The 17,435-nt window shown below is 39.9% G+C and overlaps 1 protein-coding gene across 4 annotated transcripts in view; it reads right to left on the reverse strand.

The window, feature by feature from the left end:
• The window catches only part of SCAPER (S-phase cyclin A associated protein in the ER), a 440,399-nt gene that overhangs the window by 361,632 nt on the left and 61,332 nt on the right, over positions 1 to 17,435 (reverse strand). For all 4 annotated transcript variants that reach the window (XM_029575230.1, XM_029575228.1, XM_029575229.1 and 1 more), the window contains exons 6-7: positions 16,418 to 16,534; positions 9,011 to 9,171 (exon numbers count right to left, since the gene is read on the reverse strand). In XM_029575230.1, coding sequence (XP_029431090.1) covers positions 9,011 to 9,171; positions 16,418 to 16,534 — 278 coding nt within the window. The remainder of the gene's footprint in view (positions 1 to 9,010; positions 9,172 to 16,417; positions 16,535 to 17,435) is intronic.

Here is a 17,435-nt window from a genome sequence, read left to right on the forward strand (position 1 = left end):
TTAAATATATTGGTGAACATCGTTCCTGATCTCCTGCTTGCCAAAGCTGCAAATTGAACATATCTTGAAACTTAGCTTAAGTTATATCCAACTAAGGGCTAGAGTCACCATTCCCTGCGGAATGATGAGCTGCCGCGGTAAAGGGGGCAGGGGGAGTTAGTGTGCAGCCAGCCGCATCACGGCGGTATGGCCGTGCCACACACTATTGCCCCCATAGCGCCATGCTAAAAGGTGGTGCTATTTCCTGCGCTACGGCTGGCGATAATGTGCAAAACATTATCACCGGCAGTGGTGCCGCCACCCCATTTCCCTAAACCCCTCCCCCTAATTTTAATTTTACCATTGCGATAATGGGCCATCGCACCTTGGAAAATGACCCTGTAATTTACTTAAATGGCCAGCCTTTTATATTAACCTCACAGAATCCTCATGGACTTAAACCTTCAGAATGCATTTTCTTCTGATATACTATTATAGAAAATCAAAAATTGCACAACTTTCAGGGTTCCTCCACAACTGATCATTTCTGAAGTGTACACCTGATACTTGACAAACAATGCGAATATTTCAGAGTGCCTTCAATAATACAAATGTTTGTTTAAAATTGGTCTTTTAGGGGTAATCTTCCAAACCATTTACGTACCGCTGCGTGCGAGTCTCCAAAGATCATAAGAAATGCCATGCTGGGTCAGACCATAGATCCATTGAGACCAGCATCCATAGAAACATAGAAACATAGAAATGACGGCAGAAGAAGACCAAACGGCCCATCCAGTCTGCCCAGCAAGCTTCACACATTTTTTCTCTCATACTTATCTGTTTCTCTTAGCTCTTGGTTCTATTTACCTTCCACCCCCACCATTGAAATATCTAGCTTGATTAGTTAGGGGTAGTAGGGGTAGTAACCGCCGCAATAAGCAAGCTACACCCATGCTTATTTGTTTTACCCAGACTATGTTATACAGTCCTTATTGGTTGTTTTTCTTCTCCCCTGCTGTTCAAGCAGGGAGCTATGCTGGAAATGCGTGATGTATCAGTCTTCTCCCATGCCGTTGAAGCAGAGAGCCATGCTGGATATGCATCGAATGTGAAGTATCAGACACATTTGGTTTGGGGTAGTAACCGCCGTAACAAGCCAGCTACTCCCCGCTTTGTGAGTGCGAACCCTTTTTTCTTCTCCCCTGTCGTTGAAGCAGAGAACTATGCTGTACATGCATTGAAGGTGAAGTATCAGGCTTATTTGGTTTGGGGTAGTAACCGCCGTAACAAGCCAGCTACTCCCCTCTTTGTGAGTGTTAAATCCATTTTTCCACATTTCCTCTTGCTGAAGTTTAGAGCGATGTTGGAGTCACAGTAAGCATGTGTATGTTTATTGAATAAGGGTATTGTCTCCAGGCAGTAGCTGTCATTCTGGTGAGTCACCCACTCTTCATTGGCGGCCTCTTGACTTTATGGATCCACAGTGTTTATCCCACGCCCCTTTGAAGTCCTTCACAGTTCTGGTCTTCACCACATCCTCCGGAAGGGCATTCCAGGCGTCCACCACCCTCTCCGTGAAGAAATACTTCCTGACATTGGTTCTGAATCTTCCTCCCTGGAGCTTCAAATCGTGACCCCTGGTTCTGCTGATTTTTTCCTATGGAACAGGTTTGTCGTTGTCTTTGGATCATTAAAACCTTTCAAGTATCTGAAAGTCTGTATCATATCACCTCTGCTCCTCCTTTCCTCCAGGGTGTACATATTTAGATTCTTCAATCTCTCCTCGTACGTCATGCGATGAAGATCCTCCACCTTCCTGGTCGCCCTTCTCTGTACCGCTTCCATCTTGTCTTTGTCTTTTTGTAGATACGGTTTCCAGAACTGAACACAGTACTCCAGGTGAGGCCTCACCAAGGACCTGTACAAGGGAATAATCACTTCCCTTTTCTTACTCGATATTCCTCTCTCTATGCAGCCCAGCATTCTTCTGGCTTTTGCTATCGCCTTGTCGCATTGTTTCGCAGACTTCATATCATTAGACACTATCACCCCAAGGTCCCTCTCCTGCTCCGTGCACATCAGCTTTTCCCCCCCCATCGAATACAGTTCATTCGGGTTTCCACTCCCCATATGCATGACTTTGCACTTCTTGGCATTGAATCTGAGCTGCCATATCTTCGACCACTCTTCCAGTTTCCTTAGATCCTGTCTCATTCTCTCCACTCCTTCCGGCGTGTCCACTCTGTTGCTGATCTTCGTGTCATCCGCAAAAAGACAAACCTTACCTTCTATCCCGTCCGCAATGTCGCTCACAAAGATATTGAACAGGACCGGTCCCAACACCGATCCTTGCGGTACACCACTTAAAACCGCTCTCTCTTCAGAGAAGGTTCCATCCTAGCTTCAAGAGGGGCTCAACCCCAAAATGTAGATCCAATTCCTTATTGTTTTCTCCCAGCAAAAAGTGGTGGCTTTCCCAGAATTGCCTGGCTAAAACATTGATTTTTCCTCCAGGAACTCAGCCACATCCTTTTTAAACTCAGGGGAAGTCTGGCCATCACCTGCTTTTACGAGTTGGATGGGACCTCCTTAACCTTGGGGTCACCTGCATGGAGCGGCTCTTAAAACCCTAAACACCTTACTGGGCAGACTTAGGTCCAACTCCTTTACCATTTTTGTTGCCCTTCTCTGTATCTTTTCTAATTTCACTATATCTTTGTGGAAATAAGAGAGACCAGAAATGCATACAAAACTTAAGATGTGGTTGCACCATAGATCTATATAGAGGCATTACGATACTCTCCATTCCTTTCCAAATAATTTCTAGCATTGTTTTCTTATTTTGATGATCATCATACACTAAGCTGAAGATTTCAAGTACTGTCCACAATGAATTCAAGATCCTTTATACTGGGTAATTACTCCTAATTGTAACGTTTGGCAGGCCACAGAAAGGCCCCATGACCCGCTGCACTCACCAGAGTATCCCGGCAGCCCAGCACGATGCCATGCATTCATCTTCACAGTATGGACGCTGCCAGCTTCTGCCTCCCTTTTTCCCAGTGCTGCCCCTAGGTGTACACACACGCCATGCAATAACTGATGTAGGCTCTGTGGTGGGAAAGCCCGAGACCAGCACCTATTGATGTTTTCCAGGTGGGTATTTAAACCCCAGCCATTCTTCCTTTTGTGCCTCAGCAACAGGTACTCCTGTAGCCTTGCAGTGCGTATGGCTTCTCCTGCTATGTTCCTGATCATGCCTCATTCAAGCCTCTGCCTTGCCTCATCTCTACCTCCTGCCTTGCACTGTCCCGGTCCTCTGCCTGCCTGATTGCCTGGTGGTGACCTCTGCTACAGACTTGGACCATCCTCTTGCCTACCCCTAGTACTGACCTCTGCTATGGACCGGGACCATTGTCTTTCCTGCTATAGACCCTGACTTCTCTTTGATCCCTGCCTGCCATGAACTTTGGCCTAAACCTGGTAACTGTCTGATCGCTGCCCACCCTTACCTCAGCCCAGCTCTGGACTCTCTCTTTCCGACTGCCCTTAGGGACACTCACCTGCCAGCCCCTGCAATACAAGTGCTCAACCTGCGGGGAACAGGGCTGGTATAGGTGAAGGTCCAGCTCAGTCTCAGCCTAGGGCGTGTCCGCCAGCTGACAGCATGGGCCTAATAGGCTTACTTACTAGGCTGCATCAACCACGTTGCAGCATTAGGGTTCACAACTGCGATACTAATACAGCATTGTGTAGATATGATTAGGATTATTTTCCCTATGTGTATCACTTTGCACTTGTCCATATTAAATTTAATCTGCCATTTAGATGCCCAGTTCTCCAGTCTTGCAAGGTCTTTCTGAAGTACCTCACAGTCTGCTTGTGTTTTAACTACTGTAAATGTCTCTTTATCACCTGCAAATTTGATCACGTCACTTGTCACTCCCCTTTTCCAGATCAATAATGAATAAGTTGAACGGAAGTCCAGGACAGATTCCTAGAGCGCTCCACTATTCACCTTTCTCCCCTGAGAAAACTGGCCATTTAGTCCTACTTTTTGCTTCCTATCTTTTAACCAGTTTCCAATCCACAGTAAGGCAATGCCGCCTATCCCATGGCTTCTTAGTTTTCTGAATAGTGTCTCATGAGGAACTTTATCAAGCGTCTTCTGAAAATCCAAATACACTATATCAATCGGCTCACCTTTCTCTAGATGCTTATTTACTCCTTCAAAGAATTCTAATAGGTTACTAAGACAACTGGTCATGGGTGGAAACAGGATACTGGGCTTGATGGACCTTTGGACTGACCCAGTATGGCAAATCTTATGTCCTTACGACTTCCCTTTGCTAAATCCATGCTGGCTTGTCCCCATTAAGCCATGTTTATCCATATTACCAGTAATTCTGTTCTTAAATATTCTTTCCACCATTTTATCAAGTGCAGACATCAGGCTAACCAGTCTGTAGTTACTCAGATGATGCCCGAAGCCCTTTTTGAAAATTGGTTTTCCATTTGCTTCCCTCCAGTCCTTAGGGGTAAAGGCAGTTTTGAATGACAGGGTGCAAATCACTAGTAGTTGGTCTACAATTTCATGGCTGAATTCCTTTAGAACTCTAGGGTACATATTGTCAGGTCCCAATGATTTGCTACTATTTAATTTGTCAATTTGTTCTAGCACTTCTTTCAGATTTATTTATTAAGCAATTTATAGCCTGCTGATCCACCAATCTCAGCAGGTTACCACTTACATACAAAGTAATAACACTAACTTAATACAGTTCCTTCAAGTCATCATCTAAAAAAACTGGTTCAGGTGTGGATATCCTCCCATCATCTTTCTCTGTAAATACCGAAGCAAAAAATTCATTTAGTCTTTCTACTATGGCCTTATCCTCCCTTAATGCCCCTTTTTACTCCCCAGCCAACTAATGGCCCAACTGACTTCACGGATTTTTTTTTGTCTCTAATACACGAAGCATTTTTTTTTATTAGATTTTTCCTCTTTGGCAAGTCTCTCTTGGCCTGCTTTGTTAGGGTTTTATATCTAATTTGACTGCTTGTTTGCCTTCCTATTTTCATCATTAGATCCCAATTTCTATTTTTTTTTTAACGATGCCTTTTAGAATTTGATAGCCTCTTTTACAGTATCGTTTAGACATGTTGATAATTGCTTAATCGTCTTTTGATCTTTCTTAATTTATGATATACATTTTATCTGGGATTTCAAGGTGGTATTTTTAAACATTCTTTACAGCAAACTAAACCAACTCTACAGGGAAAGTGGGTGGGATTGTGTGGCTGATTTGTCCTGCTGTCTATGTAAAATACCTGTCACAGGTAAACAACGTTGCTTTCTCTGCGAACAAGGACAGTAAATAGTCTCACCAGAGGGAACTCCCAAGCTGAGAGTTGCGTGTTATGTTTTTGCATCAGCAGTGGAACATACAAACCATTGGTTTTATAGAGGCTAGATGAGAGTTTAAGGAATTATTTAAATATGCTCTTGAAAACTGCTTGGTCAAAACTGTTGTCTAGATGGGAGGCATTTCTAAGCAGTAACGAATAACGAAAAACTGGAAAGCAGTTTTGCAGATTTCTTCTATGAAAGCACATTGAAAATTGGCTAAGGAAGCTACTGAAACCCTAACCTAATGGACTTTTAGCTTACTGTGAGGTTGATGTCCTGATTGAATATAACAATAAGATAGGGACCTTTGTTTTCAGTCTTTATTTTTCCCACAAATTTATCAATGTTTATTAAAATGAACAAAAGTGGAAAAAAAAGTAAGATGACTCACTGAAGCCCTTTTTTTGTCCTCCACTCTAAAAAGAACTAATGACAATTCAAACTCAATTTTTAGAATTTTTAAAGGAACAAAATAAAATGTGTTCATTAAAACTAAACGAAAAGCAAAAACATTAACAAAAAAATAAAACAGTACTGTATAAAATTTTTACCAAAGCACGACTTTTCACGTAAATAGAAGAAAAAAAAAGGCTTAGGAGACTCGTGCTGCTGCAGCTGCCCAGGAATCCCAGTGCATGCTTAGAAAAAAACATTTTGGGAGTATTTCCACCTCAGCAGTGTCAGAAGATATCAGCAGCTTGGGCTGCTGACATCTTGGATTCCTAATACTTTGAAAATGAATTTCTGTTTTATGAGCCAAAATTGTCGTTTGTCCAAGCAGTGTAATTTCAACACCAACTTTTATAAATCTAATGTTATGTACTTAACTTTGGAGTTAGGAATCCAGCTCCAACTCTTTGAAAATGTATCCTTTATGGCTCTATTGTGCCATACACTGCATGACAATTTAACAACTATTTGTGCAGACCATGCAAAGGAAATAGATGTGAAATGGGCATTAAAACATTAATGAAAAACACTATTTATGAAGAACATTAGAAAAACAGCTAATTTCACAGATGAAAAGAAATAGATTTTGTACATCATAATAAACAAAGAAGAATTAATTTTTGATAACTAATGGTCTATTGAGGGAATTTTGTCTCAGGACCTTCAGTTTGTGATATAAACAAAGAGGAAAGATCCAACACAGATAAATAATTCATCAAAATGGAAACAAGAGCTAAAATCTATTTTACTGAGAAATCTTGCTAGGTATCACAGTTAGCAATGATCCAATAACACCGTTTTGTGGTGTGTTACAATAGCTGCAGAGAGTAAAATAGAATGAATAGAGGTGGACCAGAGTGCACAGGACAAATAAGCAGGGAGAATAAGAATTTAGTTAGACCAGTGTTATGTGGAGGGATAATAAAAAATAAAAAAATGGGCATGAGATAAGAGGCACAATGGAAGACATGAATATTTTTCAAACTGCTAAATGGGTTTCTGATATATTTCTAACATAAAAGACCATATTTACACAGAAACATAAAATATGAATGGAGATAAAAACCACAAAGACATTCTAATCTTCCTATTTTCCATCACAACTGTAAAAACACACAACCTACACTAGGCCCCTGATTTACTCTCTGTGGCTGTTGCACGTTATCGCCGGCATCGGTGTAGTCACCGGTAGGTGTTCCTTTATGGCCTGCAGTACCGCTTCTTTGATGAATAATGTCAAGTCTTGTGGTACTGGGGGAACGCTCGACACTGGTGGAGGCGGAGACATTAGTACCTGCGGTGGAGCCGGTTCTACCGAGGGAGGCCTAGGAGACAGCGAAGTATCTTTGTGCTTAGGCTGTTTTTCGCTCGGTTCCTCATGGGAGGATACGGTCGGTGATGTTGAGGCATGCCGATGACGATGTTTATGTCTAGGCCTTACCTCCGTAGCCGAACGTATCGATACCGTCGACGGTGTTGGCGAGGATCTGTCTCCCGAACCGTCCGGTCAGCGCTTTTTTTAACAAAATTTTCTTGGGAGCTCCTGCCAGTGACGATTTCGATGAAGTTGATGGTGAAGGAATCAAATATAGTCGAAAAAGTTGTTCTATTTTTTCCTGTGGTAATTTTCGTCCTTTTGGTGTCATTTCCTGGCATTGCTGACAGGAGGAAATGTCGTGTTTTTCACCCAAACAGACGACGCATTCTAAATGCGGGTCTGTGATCGACATTGTGCGATTACAGGTCGGGCATTTTTTGAAACCCGACGCCATGGTGACATCGACAGCTGTCGATGACTGAGAAAATTTTGAAATAGCATTATTAAAAAATAAACGCTGAAATACCTCACCAGCCAGTGAAGAAGAGAAATGAGTGAGATCCAGTGAGGAAGAGATGTTGAAATAATGACTTTTTTAGTCAGAAACTGAGAGTAATCTCAGAGGGCTCCGATAACTGTGATGCTTATAGCAGCGTGGAAAAACGAAGACTAGAGTGAGACCCCTGTGGCAGAGAATATCATGGCATGCTGGGCATGCTCAGTGGCCTCACAGTGCCAGTCAAATGTTTCTAGAAACTTTGACAGAAGTTTTTCCCGCAATAGGGCTCAGTCAGTGACGTCACCCATATGTGAGGACTAGCATCCTGCTTGTCCTGGGATAAATATATTATACATATACATATGACAGCATATTACAATACTTAAATATTGAAAAATATACCAACTTTAATTATATTGCTTCCTCTTATGAGGCTTTTATACAGTTTTTAATAAGAATATACACACTAGAGCTTAATGATAAATTCAGTACCTAAAATCTTGGATTTATATATGTGATCATAAGTTCATGTGTCTCTGAGATGTTAAGACTATGAGTCCATGTGTTGTTAAGACAGTAGGCCATAAATTGTCAAATGAAAGTATAAATACAATAAAAAATTGGTACTCAAGGCTGTCATTTTAACTCATGGCAGACCATGTCGACATTGGCTATTAATTCGTATATGGTAAGGCCATTCTATTTGTTACCTATCTTTCTATATCTAAGACAAGACTATTTTTAAACATTGCTCCTCATATGTGTAATAAAAGTATATCCTTTTTTAAAGAATATATCTCTGTCTAAGTTATTGAGTTGCTCTGTTCTCACAAAATAAATAACTGTTCTTACCAACACATTATCTCTAAGGAGCACTGATGTGCTAAACTTATGTGATATAGGGATTTAAGAAGAGAAAGTAACCTTTAAGGGAAATCTTTATTAACATTTCCATTACTTGGATCTACCTAACAGAGTATCAAGCCAGAGACAAGGTTTTGAAATAATGTCAGGACTCTTGTTCCCTGAAACAGGAAACAGTGGGAAAATACCCCATAATAAAACAACACAGATTTTTGCTCTGGTGTAAACCTACCTAACTAGCTGAATAAGTATAGATTTAATAAAAATAAAGTCTTTCAAATCACTCACAAGAGCCCCCTTTCTATTTTTTTTTAATTTAAAAAGAGAGAACTGTGAAAAATGAAGTATACCACAAATATTCAGCCCAGGAAAAACTGATGTCATTTTAACAAGAGAATTTTGGTTTGTAATCACAATACTTCATTTAAACTATTTTCTTATGACTTTATGGTATAGTAACAGCAACTAAACATTATTGGATAACACTTGCCATTTTTTCGTGATGTCATCTGTGTTGATACAGTCACATTAGCTTGTGAATTTACATGCTCTGAACTGTCTGAGGTATTTCCATGGTTAGCTTTAACTTTATCTGCCCAGCTTACACCTGAAGGAGCAAGTCGAGTGCTGGGGATAGTCATTGAGGGACCCCTACACAAAGAAGGATCAAAGAAATCATTATTATACATTTGTGGAGTAAAGGATAAGCAGAGTTGATTACCTGTAACAGGTGTTCTCAGAGGACAGAAGGATGTCAATCCTCACACATGGAGTGACATCCAATGGAGCCTGGCACGAAAAAACTATCAAAGTTTACAGAATTTTGATTGATCCTCATTGGGCATGCCCACAGCTTGCTACTATACTACACATCCACACAGGGCTCCTTGTATTTAGCACAAAAATAAATGAAAACATGGAGAAACCACCCCCACGGGAAGGTAAGCAGTTTTCATGAGGACTGACATCCTGATGTTCTCAGAGAATACTTATTACAGGTAAGCAACTCTGCTTTTTCTGAGGCAAGCAGGATGGTAGTTCTCACACATGGGTAATATCCAGCTACAGGCTACCATGAACAAAAAAAGGGGCAACAACAAACAGTGCCAATGGGTACAAGAATAATGTTTTTGTTGGCAACAAACCTTTTTGCGTTTTGTTCTTAACTGTGAGGGACAGCCTGGAACAAAAGCAAAAGGCCTTAGATGAGACGGATTTGGGTTCAACAACTCATATTCTGAAGGACAGATTGACCAAACCTACAGTCGCATCAGCCATCCCCGTTCAGACAATAATATGATGTGAATGAGTGGTGAAAACTCCATGTCACAGCCTTGCAGACCTCCTGTTGGGGACTGATCACAAGTGAGCCACCAACAGTGCCATGGTTCAGATAGAATGAGCCTTGACATGGCACAGCAGAATCAAGCCTGTCTAGGCAAAACAGAAGGAAATGCAATCTGTTAGCCAATAAAGTCTGTTTGGTAATGGCAATCTCCAACTTGTTTGTATTGAAAGAAACAAAATGGTGGGTGGACTTCCTATGGGCTTCAGTCCGCTCTAGGTAGAAGGCCAAAGCTCTCTTGCAGTCCAAACTGTGCGGTGCTTGCTCATGTTGGTGAGCATGCAACCTGGGAGAAAACGTTGGAAGAACAATTGACTGGTTGAATTGGAATTTAGACACCACCTTAGACAAGTACTTAGGATGGGTACACAAGATCACCCTATAATGGAAAACTTGGTGTAAGATAGATAAGTTACTACAGCCTAAAGCTCACTAACCCTGCGAGTCGAAGTGACCACCACCAAAAACATGACATCCCATGCTCAGGTGCTTCAGATCATAAGAGTGCAGTGGCTCAAAAAGAGCATTCATCAGCTAGGACAAAACCACACTGAGATCCCATGACACAGCAGGAGGTCTGAGGGGAGACTTCAAATGAAGCAGACCCACATGAAGTGTCCAACTAAAAGCTGTACAGAGATAGGCTTATCTTCAACATAGCAGTGGTATGCTCCACTCACACTAAGATAAGCTCTTATTGACTTGGTCTTTAGACTAGCATCAGACAGATATAGAAGGTAATCAAGCAGTTTTTGTGTGGAGCACGAGAAAGAACATTAATATCATGCTGGGTCAGACCAAGGTCCATCGAGCCCAGCATTCTGTCTCTGATAGTGGCCAGTCTGGGTTACAAGTACCCCTCAGATCCCCAATAGTTAATCTATTTCTTGTATCACATTCCCAGGGAAAGTGCCGGCTTTCCCAAGTCTACCTGGCTAATAACTATTTATGGATTTTTCCTCTAGGAACTTGTCCAATCCTCTTTTGAACCTCACTGTTAGCTACCTTGACCATATCCTCTAGCAAAAGATTCCATAGCTTGATTGTGTGCGGGGTAAAAAAAGCACACAATGAAATAAAAAACGATTTCAAAATCGTTTATCTAGTGAGAAACTCAGACAAACAAACATTAACTTATTATACAAAAATATTTTAAAAATGTCAAAATATAACAAAAGTAAATAATAAAGATAACTAAATATATAAAATCAAACCACAAAAGACATCTAAAGTTTATGGCTTTATTTATGTTTTCACAGCAAACCTTCACCATTTCAATCCATAGGACTTTCTAATGGAAGCCTTTCTTGAAGCTAAAAGAACACAAGACACATCCTCTAAGAGATTAAGGGGGTAGAGAATCAACCTCGCAACATTCAAGCATGAGTGACAGGGACTTGAGGTTGGGATGGCACAATCTGCCTTGATCCTGAGAGATGAGATCTGGTAAAACCCCATCCTGATTGTTTCCTGATGAATGTCTCCTGCAGGAGTGGGAACCAAATCTATGTAAGCCAAAATCGGGCTATGGGAATCATGCCCCCACCCCCCTTTCTCTTCTTTGAGCTTCAACAAAATCTTCACCACTAGCGGAATCGGAGGTTTTGTGTTCAGAAGGCTTACCGTGTGCCCTTAGTCTGGAGCAGGGATGGCGAACTCCAGTCCTCGAGGGCCACAAACAGGCCAGGTTTTCAGGATATCCACAATGAGCACGCATGAGAAAGATCTGCATGCACTGCCTCCACTGGATGCAAATCTTTCTCATGCATATTCATTGTGGATATCCTGAAAACCTGGCCTGTTTGCGGCCCTCGAGGACCGGAGTTTGCCATCCCTGGTCTGGAGCAAAAGAGTTGGACCTTTCTGTTCCAAGGAATTGAGAACAGATCCACCACTGGAGTTCCCCAGTGGCAGAAGATCTGGTTCGCTACTCCTTGGTTCATGGACTATTCGTGTGGTTATAAGAACCAACTCATTCTCCATGCTAGCCAGGTAAGTAGCTCTGAGATCTATTTCCTGAGAGATGGCCCAGCCCCACAGCTGGATGGTCTCCTGACACAGAAGGTACATTGCTACTTGGTTATCTGTCTGGACAAGTATAACTTTGTTGGACAGATGATCTCTGAAAGCCCACAGAGCGTACCAAATCGCCCAGAGTTTATCTAATGTAGCTTTTCCTGGGCAGACTAAGAACCAGGGAGCAGAGTCCATCTGCATGAGCTTCCCAAATCAGGTGCATCTGTCATGTGGACAATTTGGATCAAGAAATTTAGAAAGTAATTTGCTTGATCAGATTGGAACTGTCTCGCCATCAGGATAAAGAGTCCCTGAGCAACTGGATGATCTGCATGCTGTCCCAGAGATCATGCATAACCTGCAGACACTGAGATCTCAAGGTCCATTGGGTCTTCTCATAGTTAGAAGTACCATGGGAGTTATATGCACAATTGCTGCCATGAGACCAAACAGCCTCAATATGTGAATTTCCTCCTCTGAGACCATCAAAATGATGGCCCTTTCTTGCGAGAGGAAGATCTTTGAGTCATGACTAGCAGAGCTCCGATCACCTTAATTGGAGTTTATGTGCTGAGGTGAGATTTGGGGTAATTGATGACAAACCCTAGTAACTACAACATGCGCATCGATTCCTCGGCTCCAGCCTGAGATGATCTCTTGACTAGCCAATTGTCCAGATAAGGAAACACATGCAGTCCCAGTTTGCATAATATGCCCGCGAGCATAAGACATATCTATCATGGGGGTCCATGACAGATATTTTCCTGCCACATCAAAGGCACCGTTGGAACCCGCTAGACATGTCATCACAAAACAAAAGGGAGAAAAAAAATCGAACTCGATGGAACAAAATGGAAACTTAGAAACTTAGAAAAACCAATGGAAAGCCTTACCTAAGGATTACAAGAGAAAGACCATGGGATCCTGTGTTCAACAGCCAAACAGAGGCAAAATATGAAAATATTTGAACCAGTGAGAAAAAAAATAAAAAAGAGAGAGACGCTTGAACCGTGACCTCCGGGCTCCGTGGAAAGAGAGACACTGAAAGGACCCTGTGTGGATGGCACAGTGTAATGGCATGCTCAGTGAGCTTCAGTCAGTTCTAGTAAAACTTTGACAGTTTTTCCATGCCAGGCTCCATCCAATGATGTTACCCAATGTGCAAGGCCTGCCATCCTGATTGTCTTTGGGAAAAATACATTATATAATTTTAACAGCTGTTCACACAAACACAAAGTACAGCATTTTTACAGTTCACTTTAGAACAAACTGTCTTAAAAATACTGTAAATATGTGGTCATTATTCCAATAGTAACTTGATAATTCTATAGTAATTCTATCCCATCTCTTTTAGTACCTTATTTCTTCCGCATTCTCTTTTCTCATTCTTCATTACTGCTTTGAGCACTTTCATTTCTCATCAATTGTCCTTACTATATTGTTCCCTATTCACTTTTGGGAACACATCCCCTAAATGAGTCTAAAAGTACATGCCATATTATCTATACTGTGGGAAAGCAATTTGTAACCAATTTACACACATAAATGACTTTTAAAATTGTCCTTGGAATGGGTAAAATAACATTAGTAAATCAGGCCCTTAATCTCCATTTCAGATCATGATCTAAAGTACTGCCCAAAATCTAGCTGATACTAAATGGGTGAAGTTTTCTTGATCACGATCTTAGATCATTGAAAAATGATCAATTATTTGTTGAATTTACTTGGAAGTCCTTAATTGTATTATTTTCGTGCAGCTTTTCCTGAATTATTTCTAGGCATTCTGAGAATGCAATTAATACAGCTCTGCTTGTTCAGTAATCCAGATTTAGACTGCAGTCTGGAATCATGGTTAAATCACCCATCTCTGATACAAAGACCTCCATGCAGGCAACACATGACTAGATAAAAGATCTGAACAGAGCTCTCGAATAAATTGGTTTTCAAAAACTTCTCAGTTAAAATGTCACATGGCTTCGTAGTCTGACAGAAGATATAGAGATTCCCCCCCTTTTTTTTTTAATGAAATAATTTTGGTAATAATTATTTTGGAGTTAAGCTTTCAATGTATGCTAGGCCACCCTGTAGTTAAACTGATTTTTTTATTGTGACCTGGCTTTGAGTATCTTAACTAAAGCGATCAGAGTAATTTTTTTTTTTATATGCTCTCAAGACTTCCAGGCCTAATACATGGAGTCTACATTTAGGGTAGCTATGTATATGTGCTCATCAAGGCTAGCTGCTCAAATATCTTCCCACAGTACCAGACACTGTTGCTGTTAATTGTTAGCAATTGAAATGCTACTGCTTGAAGCTTTCCTTTCATATTGCATTTCACAGCATGTTCGATTGGGGCTGTGATGTTTTATTAAACATTTTCTGCCTTTCAATCTCATATAAATTGTACGGTTCATCAAATATAATAATCTCAGATCACATTCATCTTTATTAATCAATACCTTACTTCCTAAACAGCCAAACACTAAAGGTGCATATGCAGTCAATTTTACAAGCTGTTTTAAACAGCAATTACATAGCGTTTGACCTTTGTTTATTTTGTGAAAAGAAATGACTGTTAATCTTATTAAACACTGAACATGAAATGTATTGATTTTTATCTTCATCTTGCCGGATTGCTCAAGAATAATAAATAACAGTAAAGCAAAATTGAGCTCTTCTAAGTATGAGCATTTTTATAGAACTTGTCAGTTTTATTTGTTGCTCTTATCTACACAAACAGGGATTTGGTTAATCTCATTTACAAGAGGGTTTTGTATCATTAAAAAATATATAATACATTCAAACAGAAAGCTGATTCAGTAAATAGCTTCTGATTCTGGCCTCGATTTATGTGATAAAAATTACAATAGTGCTCTCTCTTTTATCCATGGTGAAGATGCTATGCACTACCATATCTACCCCAGCAGAGGCTGCTTTTGTATACCTGGCATGTTCTGATTGCAAAGTACATTAAGATCAAGACTGAAATACAAGAGAATAAATATAAATTATTAACTTTCCTTCAAAAAGCAAGCTGAATATTCCATATTGACTAAGAAATAAAGAGAAAATATACCCTAAATAGGCTGCATTAATTTTGTACCTTGAAAAAATAACATTTGTATTAATGGAACTACAAAATATTAGAACACCAACATAATAAGACTATTGGGTGATGGAGTGATCAATTTGTTAAAGCTAAAAATGGGAGGCTCCATTTTCTGAAGCAGATAAGTTCTAGCTGCAATAATTGCCTTAGAGTTCTATGAGATGCTTTAATTTTTAGTTAACCCTTTTAAATCAAGTCACATGCAATTAGGACACAACAGACCTGATTGGCAAGAGGACCATTAGTTCCAGTAATGTTCCTTCTCCTTCACCCAACCTCATCCAAAAAAACAACTGTGACACAGTGCCGAAAAAGTTTCAGCAACAAGTAACCCTAATAAAGCTACTTTTATGATTCTGAAGTAATATAAATTATAAAATATGTTAAGTGGCTGGCCCAGTGTCTCCTTGGCAAGCATTCTGTACTGCAATGCAGAAGAACTTGTTTTTTGATTCCTAGTCCAGGCACATGCTCCCCAAGCTGACAGAGGCAACATTCACAGTCCCTAGCGTACGGAGTATCAGTTATCACTCAATAGCATCATGTAGAGGTCAGGCTTTAGGATCCACATTAAGCTGGGAGCTGGAGAGAACCACAGTTTGTGGCTCCTGGCTGAGGGCTGTTGCTACAATGACAGAGTTGGAAGAGGGATATAAAAACAGGGCAGGGGGAAATTGCTGAATAGTTGTGAATTAAGGCTCATGTTGTCATAGATGAGCAGAGGCCAGTTCTGATTGAGTTGGAAGCTCAAATGAGCAAGCAGAATTGCTGGATCAAAAAAAAACTTAAATCAAAATATGTTGAGATCAACTTTGGACGAATAGTGCTATCTAAATTCATATTATTATAATTAGAACACAAACATTATAGTAGTTAATCCAATCCACTAGTTTAAGTCAACTATACAAATTGCAAATAGCTGACAACATAGGGATCAATTTTAAGAGAGACAGTGAGCAGCGAAAACAACAAGCTCATTTTAGCTGGCTATTTTTAGCCACATTTTCAGATGAAACGAATTGGCTAGCTTTTCAGTAGAAATTTGCCCTAAATTCAGTTGGGCAAAATTTGCTCGCCTAGATTGAGGACAGCTATTGAGCAACTGTGGTTGCCATGTTAAACCATAAGCCCACCATAGGAATACTCCTGGATCTTCCCCTTTTTTGCCCAGCTAAATTTACCCATCTTGTGAATTGAAAAGGCTAAATTTATCCTATTGGAAGGAGAACATTTTTACAAAGAGTAGTTATAACCATCTAACTTCCAAAACTAGTCAGTTAAACCTTTTGAAAATTGATCCCATAGTTTCTTATATTTGTTCTGTATGTATATATGGCATAAGGCAAACAAAATATTTCAGAAAAAGATTAATGATAAAATTAAAATAATGAATATTTTTTTATTTGCTGACTTTTGCACCTTCATACCCAAAATTTAGGCTCCTTCGAGCACCTGATGTTGCACTAATTCTATCTGTCGATGAATTTGGAATTACATGGCGTCCTGGAGACATCTTCTTTACTTCCCAAGCCAATGAAGTAGGTCTGCAAATTCAAGACAAAATCAATTATACAATGCATGCAGTTTGAACATGCAAATTACAGAGTGAACTTTTCTCTAGTTTTGAGAGACATAAAATATAGGTAATATTTCAAAAATACTATACAAATTATTAAGGAATCTTTCACAATATTCTTCATTAAAGCATTCTGGTAGTCATATTGATCTAAGGAAAAAAGAACAGATTCTTTGTTGAATGGGATATTCTTACGTTGCTCCAATAAACAGTACCTCAAAAACGTTGTAGTAAGTGAACTTTCAAGACTACATAGACCCCTTCTTCATAGGTGATGGCAAGACTGAATGAAGGAGTGAAATATAGCATTTTACAACACTATGTTGTTCCAACTTACTCAAAACAAAAGTTGTTTGTTCACATCAAGTAAAAATAAAGGTGAATATAGTATCATACTCAAGCATGCTAGATATACATAATAATAATGCACAAGACTATCAAGGCCAGTCCTATATACACACTGAGTGATTCTTTCAATATATGGTTTTTATACTTGCTTTTTGTTTTAGTTTTTTAGTGAATGAAGCAGGCATCTAGAATGCCGAAACACCAGTGTCGAGCATTCACTGCAAGATCTTCTCTTGGGCACTATAGGTTCCATTTGAAAACCCCTGCTTTGTATTATCCATCAGGTAAGTATTTTTTCAATTGTGGACTACAATAGAAGCTGGCAGTTTGTAATTTTTCACTATTGTTTTGGGACATACATGCAGAAAAAAAATGTTTAAATACTGTGATAAATCCAGTTACAGTGATATATATACAGCAAATTAGATAACTGTAAACAGGTGCTCTTGAATGTTTTATATATCATTATGTACATCTTGCACATTCAAGTAAGATACCATATTCACCCTTGTTTTTAGTGC

The sequence above is a fragment of the Rhinatrema bivittatum genome, chromosome 13, assembly GCF_901001135.1.
Source record: "Rhinatrema bivittatum chromosome 13, aRhiBiv1.1, whole genome shotgun sequence".
In the NCBI taxonomy this organism is placed as follows: Eukaryota; Metazoa; Chordata; class Amphibia; order Gymnophiona; family Rhinatrematidae; genus Rhinatrema; species Rhinatrema bivittatum.